Source organism: Mobula hypostoma, chromosome 20, assembly GCF_963921235.1.
Source record: "Mobula hypostoma chromosome 20, sMobHyp1.1, whole genome shotgun sequence".
NCBI lineage: Eukaryota > Metazoa > Chordata > Chondrichthyes > Myliobatiformes > Myliobatidae > Mobula > Mobula hypostoma.
Window position 1 is genome coordinate 19,360,187 of NC_086116.1, and position 16,993 is coordinate 19,377,179.

A 16,993-nucleotide genomic window follows, 5' to 3' on the forward strand; every position below is an offset into this window, starting at 1 on the left:
AGCGCCCAATCCAGCTTCTAAAATGCTTACAAAATGAATGCACAACAAAGTTAAGTAATACTTTCTGTGGGTCATTTTCTTCATGTCTTCAACAGGCTATTAATGAACTTCATAAAAAAAATTATGTTTCAAATTAAATAAAAATCTGATGGAAAAATGTATTTTGTTTTACCTTCAACTTGGTTCCAAGTCAAAATCTGCACTTGATGCTCCGAGGACTGGGGATCATTCTGTTTACTTATTCTACAAACCAGCTTCTTGGACCTAAAATATTACATATAGCTGCCCTCTGCCCTTCACCACCATTGTCTGCCTCTTAAAACAGCACAATATCCAAAGCGACCATGATAAAGCCAAAGTTAATTATTGCAGTAATACATGCAAGTAGCTCTGCATATTCTAAGCTAAACGCAGTAAGTTTCCAGTAGGAAAGATAACAACTACAAACATAACAGGTAAAATAGTTCATTTTATAAATGCCTATTCTAATATTTTATGTAAACCTAATGCATTTTAATTGCAATTAATTTTCTTGGCCTAAACTTTTTCAATGCAGAAAACGCAGTGTAGCTTCCTATAAATTATCAAAATTGAAAAAACTGTTAATTAACATATCCATTCAAACCTACCAGGGTATAAAATTTGTCTCTATTAAACGTTCTAGAATATATTCATTTCAAAATTAAGGAATAGGAAATAATTAGAAAGCTATAAAAATTAATTTAGGCCTCAGTAGCAGAAAAAGAATATTCATATCAGGTTTCTAAATAAATAACATGAAAATTAATTTATGTCTAAAATATGACCAACTCTTGAAACATCAGTTACATTCTAAATTATATTTTCAATCTGAGTATGCTGCTTATGCTGGTAGATTTAAATTTTTAATACTTAGCTGCTCAAACATCCATTTTACTATCATGTTTTGATGAAAAGTAATAATCTCATAATCGAGAGGTTAAGAAAAATAAAGTGAATACAAAAGTTCTCTTTCTACACTTAATAAATTTAAGGCCAAATTTCTCAAAAATAATTTTATTACCACATAAAAATGAGACTTATGTCAACAAGGGCACTCACTTGTACAAATTCCACTGATGATAATCTTGTATCAGTGAAATTTGAGCAAGTGAATGCCCTTGTTGGTAAGTCTCATTTTTATGTGGTGATGAAATGATCTGAAGAGATTTTGGTCTTAAACTTATTCAAGTTGTACAAAAGGCTACAATCTTATTTTCCCTTAACTTCCCAAAGTTATTTCATTGCACTGGTAATATGTACAATGGCAAAAGGAAAAGCTGACATGGATCCTTCGAAGTATAATATTGAATAGCAAAAACACATAAGAATTTGGCTGTGGTGCAGAACCATATTTGAAGAAATATCTCTTAAAAAGTCTGAAAATAAATAAAAGGACCAGAGGACAATAGAATTAATGGAAAAGATGAACTTGAATACTTGGTATAGCTTTTCACATCCTAAATAATGCTGCATTTAGTTCATTTAAAATCAATTGGATTCTTTTGATAAGTTACTGTTGAAGCAGACTTAGCCATGTGTCAAGTACCCTGAGCAGATAAATGGCTGGATCCAATTAAATTTACTCTAGAGCAGAGTAGCAAATACTTCTTAGATTATTTGTGAATTCAGCAAGAATTAGCAACCAACCCCAGACAAGAAAAAGTAAAAGCAGAAAGCAACTTTCCATATTCGTACAACAATTTTAAAACTATGAACTAGCATCTTTGGGACGAATTGTAGCAAACAAAAAAAAAGATTCAGTATAAATGAATCAAAGGCAAGTAAATAGATCAAGAATATGAGTCGCAACATTGGGAATAAAGTTTACGGGAATAAAGTTAACGTCATTTCATAATGGATTGGCTTTGTACAACATTTCATTAAACAAGAAGGAATACATCATATATATATAAATCTTTTCAGTTTATGGTGTCTAGGTATAACGGCTGTGAGCGTAATAGTAAACTGATCTTTAGAGGCCAAATAATGTTCCAGGCTCTCTCATATGAAAGCTCACGTTTCTGTTTTAAAGGGCTTTTTAAGTCAAAGGTGCACCCCTTCCCCACAAGACCCTTTTCATTCTTAAATGAGGGCTTCTGTATAAATTACAGGTAAAAAAAAAGGAAATAGTATGCCCAAAAAGATAACCCAGAGAACATACAAGGATGAACTTAACTGGCAGTTGAATTTTTTAAATCTAATTGTAATACAGCCTATAAATGAATTGTGCCAGATGATACCAATATTTATGTCACGATTTATTTAACAAGTTTTCTATTTTGTGCAGAACAAATTAAGGAGAGGATCTGTGTTTGAGTATGCGGCAAATACAGCATGAATTTCTTAGAATTAACACCACATCTTAAATTCCCAATAAATGGAATCTAAATGTATTCTTGTTTAAAACCTTGAAATTTAAACTAAGTTATCCTATCTCCTTTCTAACTAATTAGTTGATAAAAAAAAATTACAATTAAAATAATCCCTGCAGATATAGAAGGTAAAAGAGAGCAGAAGTCATGGCTAATATTGGAACTGGGTTTGCCACCTCTGGCTTGAGTGCATTTTCAAGGTTTCAGATCACAATTTCTCACCCCATCCTCAAATCCCTACAAATAAAAGGTCAGAAACTACTCCTACTGAGGATAGGCTCGTACTGATTGAAGTGCATAAGCACAATGGTCTTCGTATAACTTGAAGATTTATCAGCTTCTTGTTTAGAAATCCAGTTGAAATGAAATGAACCAAAAAAAAAGCTTTGTTAGCCATTTTCCTGAGATTAACCTTTAAGTGTGGGTAATTTCAAAAAACTCCTTGATAGAAACACTGGCATAGGAGGAAGAAAAAAAAAGTTTCACAAAGGAAATTGAAACAATTGAAGGAACGATTGGAGAAAAAACTTCATGACACCTAGTTTTTATTAGATACAAAAACAACGAGTTTGTAAAACTTGAAGTACAAGGTTTCACTTCCAATAACACTGGAATGCAAGGTGCTTCCACGTGAAGTGGTTTAACTTGTGTGAGGTAGGAGATCACTGTCCTGATGAGAGGGATTTAAATTGAAGTAACAGGGATGGAAGGAAAAAGAAATAAGAGAAGTTTGGAATGAAAAAAAGCAAGCCAAAAACAAAACAGATATGGTAAAATATTCACAAGAAAAAGAAAACTGGAAAAAACAAATTCTAATTGTTCCTCCAAGTACCAGAAGAAAATAGAGATTCAGAGTCCACACAGTCTATCCCGCTAGCATGAAAAGCATTAATATGTCGACTTGTAGATGAGAGGGTCACTGTTCAACAGAATTTTATCTGAAGTAGCCATAATACCATGTTGAATGAGTTAGGTATTGTGGATGGGAATTGAGGCAAGACTGATCAGAATAAGAATCAGTTATCACTGGCAAATGTTGTGAAATACGCTGTTTTGCGCAGCAGTGCATTACAAAGAACTATAAATTACAATAAGAAATATACAGTGCCTATAAAAAGTCTGTACCTCCTTGGAAATTTTCATGTTTTATTGTTTTACAACATTGAATCGTAGTGGATTTAATTTGGCTTTTTTTGGACACTGATCAACAGAAAAAGACTAAAACAACAGGAATTCTGCAGATGCTGGAAATTCAAGCAACATACATCAAAGTTGCTGGTGAACGCAGCAGGCCAGGCAGCATCTATCGGAAGAGGCGCAGTCGACGTTTCAGGCCGAGACCCCTGACGAAGGGTCTCGGCCTGAAACGTCGACTGCGCCTCTTCCTATAGATGCTGCCTGGCCTGCTGCGTTCACCAGCAACTTTGATGTATGTTAACAGAAAAAGACTTCTGTGTCAAAGTGAAAACAGATCTCTACAAAGTGATCTAATTACAAATACAAGACATAAATGATTGCATAAGTATTCCCCCACCCCTTTAATATGACACACCAATCATTGGTGCAGCCAATTGTTTTAGAAGTCACATAATTAGTTAAATGGAGATCACCAAGTGCATTTCAATTGATTGTAGTAAAAATACACCTGTGTCTGGGAAGGTCCAACTGCTGGTGAGTCAGTTTCTGGCAAAAACTACACCACAAAGACAAAAAAACACGCAAAAAGGTTATTTAAAAGCACAAGTCAGAAAATGGATACAAGAAAATTTCCAAGAAACTGAATATCCCTTGGAGTACAGTTAAGTCAATCATCAATAAATGTAAAAAATACGGCCCAGTTGTAAATCTGCCTTGAGCAGACCATCCTCAAAAACTGAGTGACCACGCAAGAAGGGGTCTAGTGAGGGAGGCCACCAAGAGACCTATGACAACTCTGGAGGAGTTGTAAGCTTCAGTGGCTGAGATGGGATAGACTACACATACAACTGTTGCCCGAGTGCTTCACCAGTCACGGCTTAATGGGAGAATGGCAAAGAAAAAGCCACTGTTGAAAAAAAAACTGACATGAAGTCGCGGGTAGAGTTTGCCAGAAGGCATGTGGGAGACTCTGAAGTCAGTTGGAAGAAGGTCTATGGTCTGTTGAAACCAAAATTGAGTTTTTTGGCCATCAGACTAAACACTATGCACATCATCAAAACACACCATCCCTACCGTGAAGCATGGTGGTGGCTGCATGATGCCGTGGGGTTGCTTCACTGCTCCAGGCCCTAGAAGGCTTGTGAACGTACAGGGTAAAATGAATGCAGGAAAATCCTGGAGGAAAACCTGATGTAGTCTGCAAGAGAACTGCAACTTGGGAGAAGATCTGTTTTCCAGCGAGACAATGACCCCAAGCAAAAGCCAAAGCTAAACAGAAATGGCTTAAAAGCAACAAAGTTAGTGTCCCAGAGTGGCCAAGTCAGAGTCCAGACCTTAATCCAATTGAAAATTTGTGGCTGGACTTGAAAAGGACCGTTCTCTGTGATCCCCATGCGATCTGACAGAGCTTGAGCAACTATGTAAAGAAGAATGGTGAAAATTTGTAAAAATAAAATTAAAGAGAGAATAAGAAAAAGTGAGGCACTGTATGTATGTGGGTTTATTGTCCATTCAGAAATCCAAAGGTGGTGGGGAGAAGCTATTCCTAAAACATTGAGTCTGTGTCTTCATGTTCCTGTACCTTCTCCTTGATGGCAGCAATGAGAAGAGGGCATGTCCTGGGTGATGGGATTCCTTAATGATGGATGCATCACCTTTTGAAGCTGGCCTCAATGCTAGTGGCCATAACAGAGCTGGGTAAGTTTATAACTTTTTGCAGCCTTTTCCGAGTCTGTGCAGTGGCACCTCCGTACCAGATGGTGATGCAACCAGTTCGAATGCTCTCCATGGTATATCTGTAGAATTTGTGAGAGTCTTTGGTGAAATACCAAGTCTCTTCAAATTCAATGAACTATAGCTGCTGTCATGTCCCCTTTGTAATTGCATCAATGTTTTGGGCCAGGATAGTTCTTCAGCGATGTTGACACCCAGGAACTTGAAACTGCTCACTGTTCCACTGCTGATTCCTTGATGGAGACTGCTGTGTGTTCCCCTAACTTCCTCTTCATGAAGTCCACAATCCATTCCTTGGTCTTAATGATGTTGAAAGCACAGTTGTTATTATGACACCACTCAACCAGCTGATCAATCTCACTCCTGTACGCCTCCTCATCACCATCTGAAATTCTGCCAACAATAGTTTTGTCATCGGTATAATTTATAGATGCGTTTCAGCTGTGCCTCTCCACACAGTTGTGGGAGCAGAGAGAATCGAGCAGTGGGCTAAGCACGCATCTTTGAGGTGCGCATGTGTTGACTGTCATTGAGAAGGAGATGTTATCTTCAATCTGCACTGACTGTGGTCTCCCAATGATTAAGTCCAGGAACCAGTTACAGAGGAAGATACAGAGGCCCGGATTTTGGAGTTTGTTGATTATAACTGCAAACATTCTATCATTTTCCTGAGCTAATTGTTGGCTGACTAGCATTAAACATATCCTGAAAACAAATTTTTATGAACGCAATTTATACCACTGAAGGAAGTGGAGTAGAAATATAGATAAGTTAAAGAAAGAAATAAGAGCAAAATAATTGGATCTTTAATATGTATTAAAACTTTGCTTTCAGGACCATAAGATGTCTCTGTCTTTTGGACATCATGATACTTCTTTAAGAGCTCTTGTTTTCTCTCATTAACTAGTGTGCCACAAGAAAATTGGGTGTAAAGGTTGATATGATGGATTTTAAGAGAGTATAATAACACAAAAGGTGGTAAAGCAGAATATAGAAAAAATGGCAGTCCCAAGGTTTGATAAAATCATGAAAAAAGTTTTAATTCCAATTTTTTTTAACTTAAGTGAATAAATTAATGGGTGATGGGTGGAGGTATGTCTCTACCAAAGGAAGTGTGGAAGTGTAAAGCGCTCCTTTCCTCTGTGAGCCTGCAGGTCACCCTTGGACAATGCACCTGCTTAGCACCCTCCCCCACCGCCCCAACCCCAGATCAGGGTTACGTGAAAAGCAATGGGAGCAGGTGGAGGATGGTCATATGAGTAGCTGGTACATAACACAAGTCCCGGTTATTCCAGGCAGACAATCTCTGAAGAGTATTGATAATAGCTGGGGTCACCTGTCTTGTAAAGACACTGCCAAGGCAGCAATGGAAAACCACTTCTGTAGAAAAACTTGCCAAGAATAATCATGGTTATGGATAGAGAAAAGAATCAGATTAAAGACAGACAGAAGACCATCATCGCCCACATCATACGACACAGCACGTAATGAATAATGAATGAATGAAATTAAGGGCAAGGTGAAATAACATGAAAAACTATTGCAGGATAAGAGTATTTGAGGCAGACACAATACCATTTAAAAGATAATTGAATTGAATAAATATATGGACAGGTAAAGTTTAGAGAGGTACATGCCAGATGCAGGCAAATTCAACTAGCTTAGTTGGGCATCTCTGAGTCCAAGGGCCTTCTTCTATGCTGTATTATTCTACGACTTTATGAGAGGACACCAAAATACTTGAGCAAAGCATCTGTCCCCCCCCACCCCATACAAAATTGCATTGAGATAAAAGGCACGAGGAGAAAATGATGCAGTTAGTTAACAACCATAAGCAAGAGAATTATACTTTATAATTTGGAGAACTTGTGGCAATAAAAGCACTGATTTAGACCAATGTGTGTGTCGGGAGGGGCGCAGGGGTTACCAAAAACAGCAAATATTCGAACACTCATAGCAATCATTCACATCTTACTTAATAAATTCAATAGTAAAGGGCACTGTATATAATTTCTCTCTCAAAATTCCCAACAGCCATATTTTTATTAGAGATAAATTAATAAATTACCATCAGATTTTATGTTTGGTGATTAAATTTATTTTAATATTCAAGGGGAACTTTGGATAAGGACAACCCTTACAGAACCTCCATTTCTGGGTATGTTTCTAGAGTTGTGAAGCTTTTATAAATCAATTATTTTTACTTTAGCATGGCATTCATGCAAAATAAGGAATGCGAAGTATATAGTTTTAATAACAATTAAGAAAAAGATAGAAATGCCACAGTAAACCAACGCAGCACCATGCAACATGCTGAAGTAATTAGTGTATGCCAGGCAGAACTTACATGCTACTGCCAAGTCTAAGGGGCAAGCCAGATGGTGATGGCAATATCTCTTTTTCCCTAGCTGAAGCAGCATCAGCCTGTAAAGTCCCGTCCTTCTCAAGTTCTTGCACCTCTGCGACAGGCATTAATGGCACAGGCATAGCAAGATCTCCTGCAACTATGTCTGAGGCAGAATCACTACTGTCTGCATAAAGCAATTCCATTTGTGTTGCTGTTCTTCTTCGTGCCTGTACAATAATGTGCAGAAACATTTAAATTTCAATGTATTATTACAGGTTAAATTTCAGAAGAGCGTAGTTAAATTGATTTACAATGACATTTAAATAACCATAATAAATAATAATTAGAATGAATTAAAGTGTAATTTTCAACCAGTTCAGCAGAATGGATTCCACTGGTCAATGTCTAGAGCAACTTATGAAGCAACAACTGATCTTACAGCAAATACTATTTTAAATCTGTATGTGAATCTTAAATTAGACAGCACTGTAATAATAATCTGATTTTAAAAATAACATTCAGATGGTCTCTGTAGTAGTTGCTGTAGTAATACCCTCTTGCTGGTAATTCATACTAGGCCCAAGCTGGAAAGTGACAAAAGACTCAAATACCTTATCCTTTGGTTTTAGGTCACCTGTTAACTTCATAAGGTCAGAACTCGATGAACTGCGAAAATACAAAACATAAAAACACAAAGAAATTAATAAAATTCCTCATTAGATCATGATTTTAATTGAGCTGATGTTGTAACTGTGCATTCAATAACTTACTCTATTAACTTAAATAGGATTTAACCAATTAAATGATCATCAAAACTACTAGTACCCAAGTTACCTATTTGCTGCATTTGAAGAACAAAGATTTAACTAGATCATTTAACAAATTCCTGTCTCCACAAATTTAAGTGCTTTGCAGTTTCAACTAAAAATGGTAATATAAAATCCATACTCATTAATCCTAAATAATTTAACAACCTTAAAATCACCCTGCACCAAATTATCCTGGATCAGGTCCACCACCTTCCCACAACCACTTGGGCAAGATGCAAAATACTCAATTCAGACTGCCCAAATCAGTGGGTGGCAAAATCTAAATGGTGACTTGGACCAGAATGCTGACGTTGTGCTGAGGCTCTTTTCCCAGACTGACTGACTCACTCACTAATCAAGGTTGCATAGAGGAGCTTGGGCTTCAGTCCATGCTGATATATAATTTTAAAGACAAAATATAGCAAGGGATAGTCTCTCAGGCTCGAGCAAAACATGAATACCCAAGAAGGTTGTTTAAGGTAACAACAGAATGTAGATCTGATAGAATGTTATATAGGACACTGGCAGGTGGAATTTATTTCCAATAAATGCAAGGTGATGCTTTTGGAAAGTAAAATAGATAGGACATGTACAGTATATGGTAAGGCTCTTTCTTTATTAATCTTTTTATTGATTTAAAAGGAGCATAAAAACAATCAAGAGGAGAATTATCTCAAATATATATATATATATATATATATATCTCAGTAACAATACAAACCGAGATTAAGATAGACATTGTCAAAATCATAGATATTCTTAAACTAGTATAAAATATATAATAAAAAATGAAAACAGCAACTCTCCTCTTATCAGTTATGAAGAGAAAAGAAAAAACATTGAGTAATGGTCAAGTTCAACATGTGATTGCTTAAGACAAGCTTGATGTTTAGCCACCAGTGCTGCTGAGTGTATTATCCATCTTAGCTCCCCTCTCCCTGAGACGCCATCATGATAGAAGTCAGCCACTGACAACTTGATTCACTCCATGCACTAAAGGGTTAAGAGCACTGGTTAAAGCATGGAATTCAGATAACATTTCAAACATTTTCTGAGAAAAAAGAGACCCCAGAAGCTGCAAAACCATTAACCAAGCTGTTGTAGTTTGAATTCAGTACAGGCATCTTCCCAGATCTATCTTTTCCTGTTCACAAAAGACAGACTGGTTACCAGACAGTCCACTCTCAAGGTAATGAAAGATGTCATCTGCAGGCCTATCAGAGAACATGATAACCAACAACCTGTTAAACAAATGCAGAATTTAAGTTTTGCTTGGTTTATTCTGCTCCCTTCCCCACAGCCTTGCTCCAAACATAAACCAAAAAGCTGAATTCTAGGTAGGGAAGAGTGACTATACTGAGTTACTACTATCAATTCTTAAATAGAGTAAGGAAAGTTGAAAAAGTGACAGGTTCTTATGTTAACACTACCCTGTTGAGAATACTGCACGTGTCAACAATGTATTACAATAGAATTAACTGATAGAAAGATGTTGTCACATTAGCAATGATATAATTTCACCAGCTCTCAAATTTGTTCCCCCAAATTTAGTCAACATTAAAAGCAATTTGGTGTCTCCAAGTCAATTTACATCCTTAAAACGACATTTTTACTTCTTGTACAGCCAAGTACTTATACAATTTTTAAATTAAACAATAATAACTTACTAGCTTGCAATAAACTTGCAATATGCTTTAATGCTTAGTACATCATCTCACCTGCCTTCCATTCCAGGACTGGTTATATTTTCTTCTTCACTGCTTTCAGCTCCATCTTCTATAATTTGGTAGAAAACACATACGTTACCCTTTCAATTTGCTTTACAATTATACGATAATTCACAGAAATTGTAAATGTTTACGAACTTAAAATACATCTATAGTTACAATCACTGTGCATTTCATAACATCTGTGCAGAAGGTCAGAGATACATTGGTGAGGTTTACGACAGTAATCAAGGTGCATGAGAAATAAGCAAAACGTATGCCTCATACCAGCATACTACACATTTTGTAGTCCAGGCATTACAAAGTCCATGAACTCCACATGACCTTTTCTCAAGTGTATTTATGAAGTAATTTTAATTTCCCAGCTAAATAACACCATCAATATTACTATACTTGGAAATACAAAAGGACAACAGGTACAAAAGACTTTCTGAACAAGTTTACATCAACATCATATCACCTTGACTTGGATACACTTCACTACTTCTTTATGGTAATTCCATCCAACCCCCAAAACATTCCTTCGAGCAGCACTGAAAGATTAATGTCAACTGTTGTTTATAGCATAACCAAAATGGGAACACATTCTTCAGATCCCATTATATACAGGAGTTTAAAGTACAATTTAGACAATAAAGGCAGGTCCTGGCATTAACTTTTATACCACAAATAGAACGGCTGAAACAAAAAGAAAGATGCTTATAATTACTATTTGCCATGGATTTACAAACAAAACATCTGCTGCTCATTTTCAACTTGTAAATTTGAAACAAAAATAAATGCAATTGTCTTCATGCACAAGGAATCTGCCAGTTATTTTGGCCTGAAATTCAATCACTCTGCAAGAATTCCAGTAGACTGGTCCAAACTCTACTGGAACTGCTCTTCCCTCACTATGTTTTCACTCTCCAAGCGGAATACTTTAAATGGGGTCTTGTGTATCAATCAACATTACACAGAAGTTAGTATATGACTTACAAAAAAAAGTACGAGGGGTGATTGATAAGTTCATGGCCTAAGGTAGAAGGGGTCAATTTTAGAAAACCTAGCACATTTATTTTTCAAAAGAACTCCCCTCCTACATGTACACACTTAGTCCAGCAGTAGTGGAGCATACAGATCCCTTCTTTGTAGAAGTGGTCCACAGCAGGGGTGATTGATAAGTTTGTGGCCTAAGGTAGAAGGAGATGAGTTATTAACTTCAAACTTTCTGCATTTTCACTCAAAGAGTTGAACTGCACGTGCATGCAACGAGAGCTGTATAACTCATTTCCTTCTTCCTTAGGCCACAAACTTATCAATCACCCTTGCTGTGGACCACCTGGAGGTCCAAGATGCTCTCATTACATGCACGTGCAGTTCAACTCTGAGAGATAATGCAGAAAATTTGAAGTTAATAAATCATCTCTTCTACCTTAGGTCACAAACTTATCGAACTTATCAATCACCCCTGCTGTGAACCATTTCAACAAAGAAGGGATCTGTATGCTCCATGACCGCTGGACTAAGTGTGTGCACATGTAGGAGGGGACTATGTTGAAAAATAAATGTGGTAGGTTTTCTAAAATGGACTCGTTCTACCTTAGGCCATGAACTTATCAATCACCCCTTGTATTAGCTCAAAATAAAAGACACTTGCGTGTTTGCCCTGTAATAACAATCACTTATTTTCTGCCAAAGTACTCTCTATTAGTGCTGGTGGATAACTGGTTCAAGATTACATGATACACACTGGAATGTGCATGGGCTGCAACATAAGAGTAAACAGACAATTGAAGCATAACATACAAATTGATCGATCCATTTCTAAGGCTTGAAGGCCTGAGCTGTAGGGTGAAGTTGGTCAGTTCAGGTCTTTATTCCCTGGAACATGGGAAAATGAGCAGTGACCTTACATTAAGTGTCTAAAGTTATGAGAGATATAGCAAAGGAGGATAGTAAGAATCTTCTCCACAGGGTACAAGAGTCCAAAACTAGAGGCATAGGTTGGGTGAGAGGGGGAAAAAATTAATGTTAGCTGAGAGTCAACATTTTTATCCAGAGAGTGGTGAGTACATCTAATGAGCTGCCAGAGGAAGTAGTTGAGGCAAGTACAATAGTATCATTTAAGAAGTATTTGGATAGGCACGTGGAAAGGCAGAGCTTCGAGGGGCACAGAAAATTGGGGCAAACTGGCTGGGCACCAAGGGCATCATTGGGCTGAAGAGCTTGTATCCATGCTGCGTTGCTCTTTGATTCCAAAAGGAAGTAATTTCTACTTGACATGTTCCAGATGAAAAGACCAGAAATTAATTCCCTCTGAAGTCAGCCTTTTTTAGGTTTCTAGATTTTCTGCATTGCTTGTTTTTCCAACAATGTTTCTCATAAAATGATCACTGAGTATCTTCTAAACAATGCCCAATTCAAGTCTAAAGTTTCCCAATAGCTGAATTCTGTTCCCTTTGGAAGATATTAATCTCACACCATAAGGGAGTGTTAGAGAACTGTTTTACAGACAAGTTTCACATTTCCATTACTGGATGTAATAAAGCTAATAATCAAAAATATCTGACATTATTTGAAAAATCAGACAAAGTTCCACTGCTTTCTTTGATGGAAGATCTAGAAGGGAATTCTTTTGGAACAAGGATTTAGTTTACTTAAGTCTACAATGCATTTTAAATATAAAGCAAACTTATTATTCAAATTTTGACATTTAATAATCTAAACATCAGTTACACAAATACAATACACATGATTGTAATTAACTTTACAATCCCGAGTAAAAACAAAACATAATAATTCAGGAGACAAAGACCAAAGTATTGATAGTGATCAAGAACAAGACAATGAATTACTGTTGAATTTAACTCTACGGATTGCTAAACATAACCCATGTTGCTTCGTGGTTTGGGAAACCTTTCTCCAAGTTGCAAGACGTTTATGAAAATTATTCATCTTAATTTTAAACAAGAGATAATGACTACAATTTCCAGTTTGTATGCATCAATTTGTGTGTTTTGGTTTAGTGTAAGATACCTCCAAAATGATACATTTATATCAATTGTACTTTCACAATAAATCTTAAGAAAGAATGAAGTTAAATAAAAATGAACAGATGAAAGGATCCAGGGCAACAGTGTGTTGAACATTCAATGTGAATGGAGTCAACATTTTGCCACATTGGTCAGTTGTTAACTTCTGGAGCATGTGTATACAAGGATTCAATGGTACATGATGCAAAAGGTGAGTGAGTCTGGGAAAATAATAATCTGCATTCATATCCCATTAAATGTTGCATGCAGACTTTGAACATTAACAGGTGTTATGATGGATGCAGCATTGTTAGCATACAAGCATATTTAGTAAGACATGCAGTTACACAAAACAGTTGCCGCAATTAACTTACCCATAGGTATGCTATCTAGCTCTGTGTAAATAATAGTAACCGGGAAAAAGAAGAGCAACAAACCAATCAAAAGGAGTCCACTATATATGAACAATATCCTATTGTCAACAAGAATGAACCAATGTTGAAATAAAATTACATCTGAAATAACATTTATTGTCTGCCTTGACAGAAATGCCATGGGTGAAAATATCATCTGTGCCCAAAAATAACAACTTAAAATAGATTGATGCATTATATTTGGTGAACAATACTGGATTATTAATTTTATTTCTATGCATAGAAGTACTTGTGTTGACAAACTGAGAAATACGAATTAGTATTATTGCAGGAGCTCACACTGAAATTTTATCCTTTATATTCACTCATTTTTTTTTTAACTTTGCCAATGTGAAGTCACAATTTAAACTACATACTGTAGGAACTGATCAACAAGGTTGAAGCTGTAATGTCTGGCAAAAATCATTAAAATTAATAAAAGATTGAATTCTGAGGTTGAAAATCAATGCTGAAAATACTCAGGTCAGGCAAAATTTTGGAGACAAGATGCTGATCTGGATTTTCTTGTGAAATCCTGCAAAACTTTCAGCATTTCTCCACTTAGCAATCAGACAACCCAGCACTTCTGTTTCTGTGGAAGCACCAAACTTCAAGGTCACTGTTGCTGCCAGTCTAATTGCACTCCAGTCATTATGGACTACTCATGGAGTTCTAGCTGTTAAGCTGGGAAATCAGTCTAGTGCGGATTCAACAACAGGACAGGAACATCTTGGGATGAGTGCAGTGAGTTTCAGATAATTTCCAATTTTAATTAATGTTGAATCACAAATAACTCAATTGTTTAAATGACAAATATTTCAAAATTTTATTTCAAAATGCAATAAAAAATTTATTTTAAAGTTTTTGAATTTAAACCAAAAGATAGTTATAACAGCTGGTAAGGCTGGCATACAGCTTAACCAACTGTGAAAGCATATGTAGGTGGAACTTTATTCTTGTGCGTTGAGTACCTTCATGGATACATTAAGATCTTCAGCATTATATGAGCTTATTTTAGAACAAGTAAAAGTAAACAATTCACAATTTGATACCTTATTAATTACTCCTTGATAAAGACTTCAATTATTTTACTAGTGATCACTCAGCTTTATACTAACCACTAGTTTGGGAAAATACAGAGATATCTGTATTTGAGATGAGTTTAAGCATCTACATTGCAAAGTTTTAGTTCCAGATTACTCCAATGATTAATTTGGCAGTACTACAAATTACAACCCAAAGACCATTGATATGACTGTCAAAATTTGCATGGATGACTAGTATGTAGATTAGAGTTTACCAATCAACTGTCAGTAAACAAAAATCAGATTAACATGTTAAAGACTAAATCTTCCATAGTAACAATTTCACGTCCCGAGAAAAATTCTTGTAGTATGAATCCTCAGTGAATTATACTTGAGGGTACTGCAGTAGGTCATATAAACATCAGGTTTACTAATGTATACCAGATCTGTGGCAGCCTTTCCAAGAGATTAAATTAAGCAAATTATGACAGCCCCAGAATTAAGGACCATTCAAGATGGAAAAAATGTAATTGGTAAAGCCCATTATTATGTAAGAGAAAGTTTGTGAAACCAAACTATAAGAGCAAGATAATCTATTGCACTGGGACTAGCCTCCTTTATCTCCACAAATCATTTTACAAACGTGAGATGTAAAGACGGTTAGAAACTGATTGCTATGCATAGTGGCAATGATCATCTAGCTGCATAAAATGTTAATCCAAAAAGTCTGACCTGCAAAAACAAAAATAACTCTTTTCCCAAAGACTTCTTACATAAACTCTTCACTGCATGATGTTGGGGGAACCACAAAATTCTTCAACAAAATGGTCCCAGAAAAATCTTTCTTCTTGAGCTCTTACCAGCAGTCACAAGTCTATTAGATTTACTCTCAACTTGAAGAAAGCTATTAAGAGTAGAAACTTGAAATGTTGGTTAGTTTCTCCAATGGTCATTGATTTCCATTTTCCAAAACCTAAAATCAGAAGTTTCTGGCTCACAATTTCAAACCCAATCTTCTTTCATTGCCATCCATAATTTTGCCCTTGTAGTCCCTTGTCCATACATTTGTGCAACAAACGAGTTAAATCTTATCATTTGACTCCTGGAAGGTACCTGCTTACTAATTTAAACGATGAACCTCCAAAACATTTATTTTGCCAATATAACATGTCCAAAGAGTGAGAAAGATCCTGGCAGATTGGAAAACTACAAATATAAAGCCAATATTAAAGACAGGTGAAACACAGGTAACAAGAATTAGTTGACCTAGTAACTGCCCATTGGAAATTGTTGTAATACATAATTAGGTAATTATAGAAATCTTAACAATCATAAAACAAATGTGACTCCTGATTTAGAAAATGTGAACTGTGTTTGATAAATTGGTTAACTTCTTTGAGGATGCAACCAGCTGGATAGATAAAGTGAACCCCATTAATACGTACATTTGGCGTTCCAAAAGACATTTAATAAAGTGCCATATGAAATGTTACCAAAATTAAGAGTCCAGGACATTAGCCCTAGGGGGAACATAACAGCATGGAGAGAAATGGCTAACAGAAAGAGTCAGAATTAATAAAATTCAATTTAGGTTAGGCAAACTGTAGCTGGCGAAGCACCGCAGGGATCAACATTGAGGTCATAGCTATTTAGCTATTTAGCTAAATAATCTTCCAGAAACAGTAGGGGACAGAGGGTCCAGTGAGATGGAGGAACTGAGCGAAATACATGTTAGTAGGGAAGTGGTGTTAGGTAAATTGAAGGGATTAAAGGCAGATAAATCCCCAGGGCCAGATGATCTGCATCCCAGAGTGCTCAAGAAATAGTGGATGCATTAGTGATAATTTTACAAAACTCGTTAGATTCTGGACTAGTTCCTGAGGATTGGAGGGTGGCTAATGTAACCCCACTTTTTAAAAAAGGAGGGAGAGAGAAACCGGGGAATTATAGACCAGTTAGCCTAACGTCGGTGGTGGGGAAACTGCTGGAGTCAGTTATCAAAGATCTGATAACAGCACATTTGGAAAGTGGTGAAATCATTGGACAAAGTCAGCATGGATTTGTGAAAGGAAAACCATGTCTGACGAATCTCATAGAATTTTTTGAGGATGTAACTAGTAGAGTGGATAGGGGAGAACCAGTGGATGTGGTATATTTGGATTTTCAAAAGGCTTTTGTCAAGGTCCCACACAGGAGATTAGTGTGCAAACTTAAAGCACACGGTATTGGGGGTAAGGTATTGATGTGGATAGAGAATTGGTTAGCAGACAGGAAGTAAAGAGTGGGAATAAACAGAACCTTTTCAGAATGGCAGGCAGTGACTAGTGGGGTACCGCAAGGCTCAGTGCTGGGACCCCAGTTGTTTACAATATATATTAATGACTTGGATGAGGG

General features: G+C 36.3%; 1 protein-coding gene across 3 annotated transcripts in view; it reads right to left on the reverse strand.

Moving 5' to 3' along the window:
• The window catches only part of kif21a (kinesin family member 21A), a 142,221-nt gene that overhangs the window by 31,167 nt on the left and 94,061 nt on the right, over positions 1-16,993 (reverse strand). For 2 of the 3 annotated variants that reach the window (XM_063072491.1, XM_063072489.1), the window contains exons 23-26: positions 13,536-13,556; positions 10,139-10,196; positions 8,223-8,277; positions 7,612-7,838 (exon numbers count right to left, since the gene is read on the reverse strand). In XM_063072491.1, coding sequence (XP_062928561.1) covers positions 7,612-7,838; positions 8,223-8,277; positions 10,139-10,196; positions 13,536-13,556 — 361 coding nt within the window. The remainder of the gene's footprint in view (positions 1-7,611; positions 7,839-8,222; positions 8,278-10,138; positions 10,197-13,535; positions 13,557-16,993) is intronic. The other variant, XM_063072490.1, reaches the window with a different exon arrangement.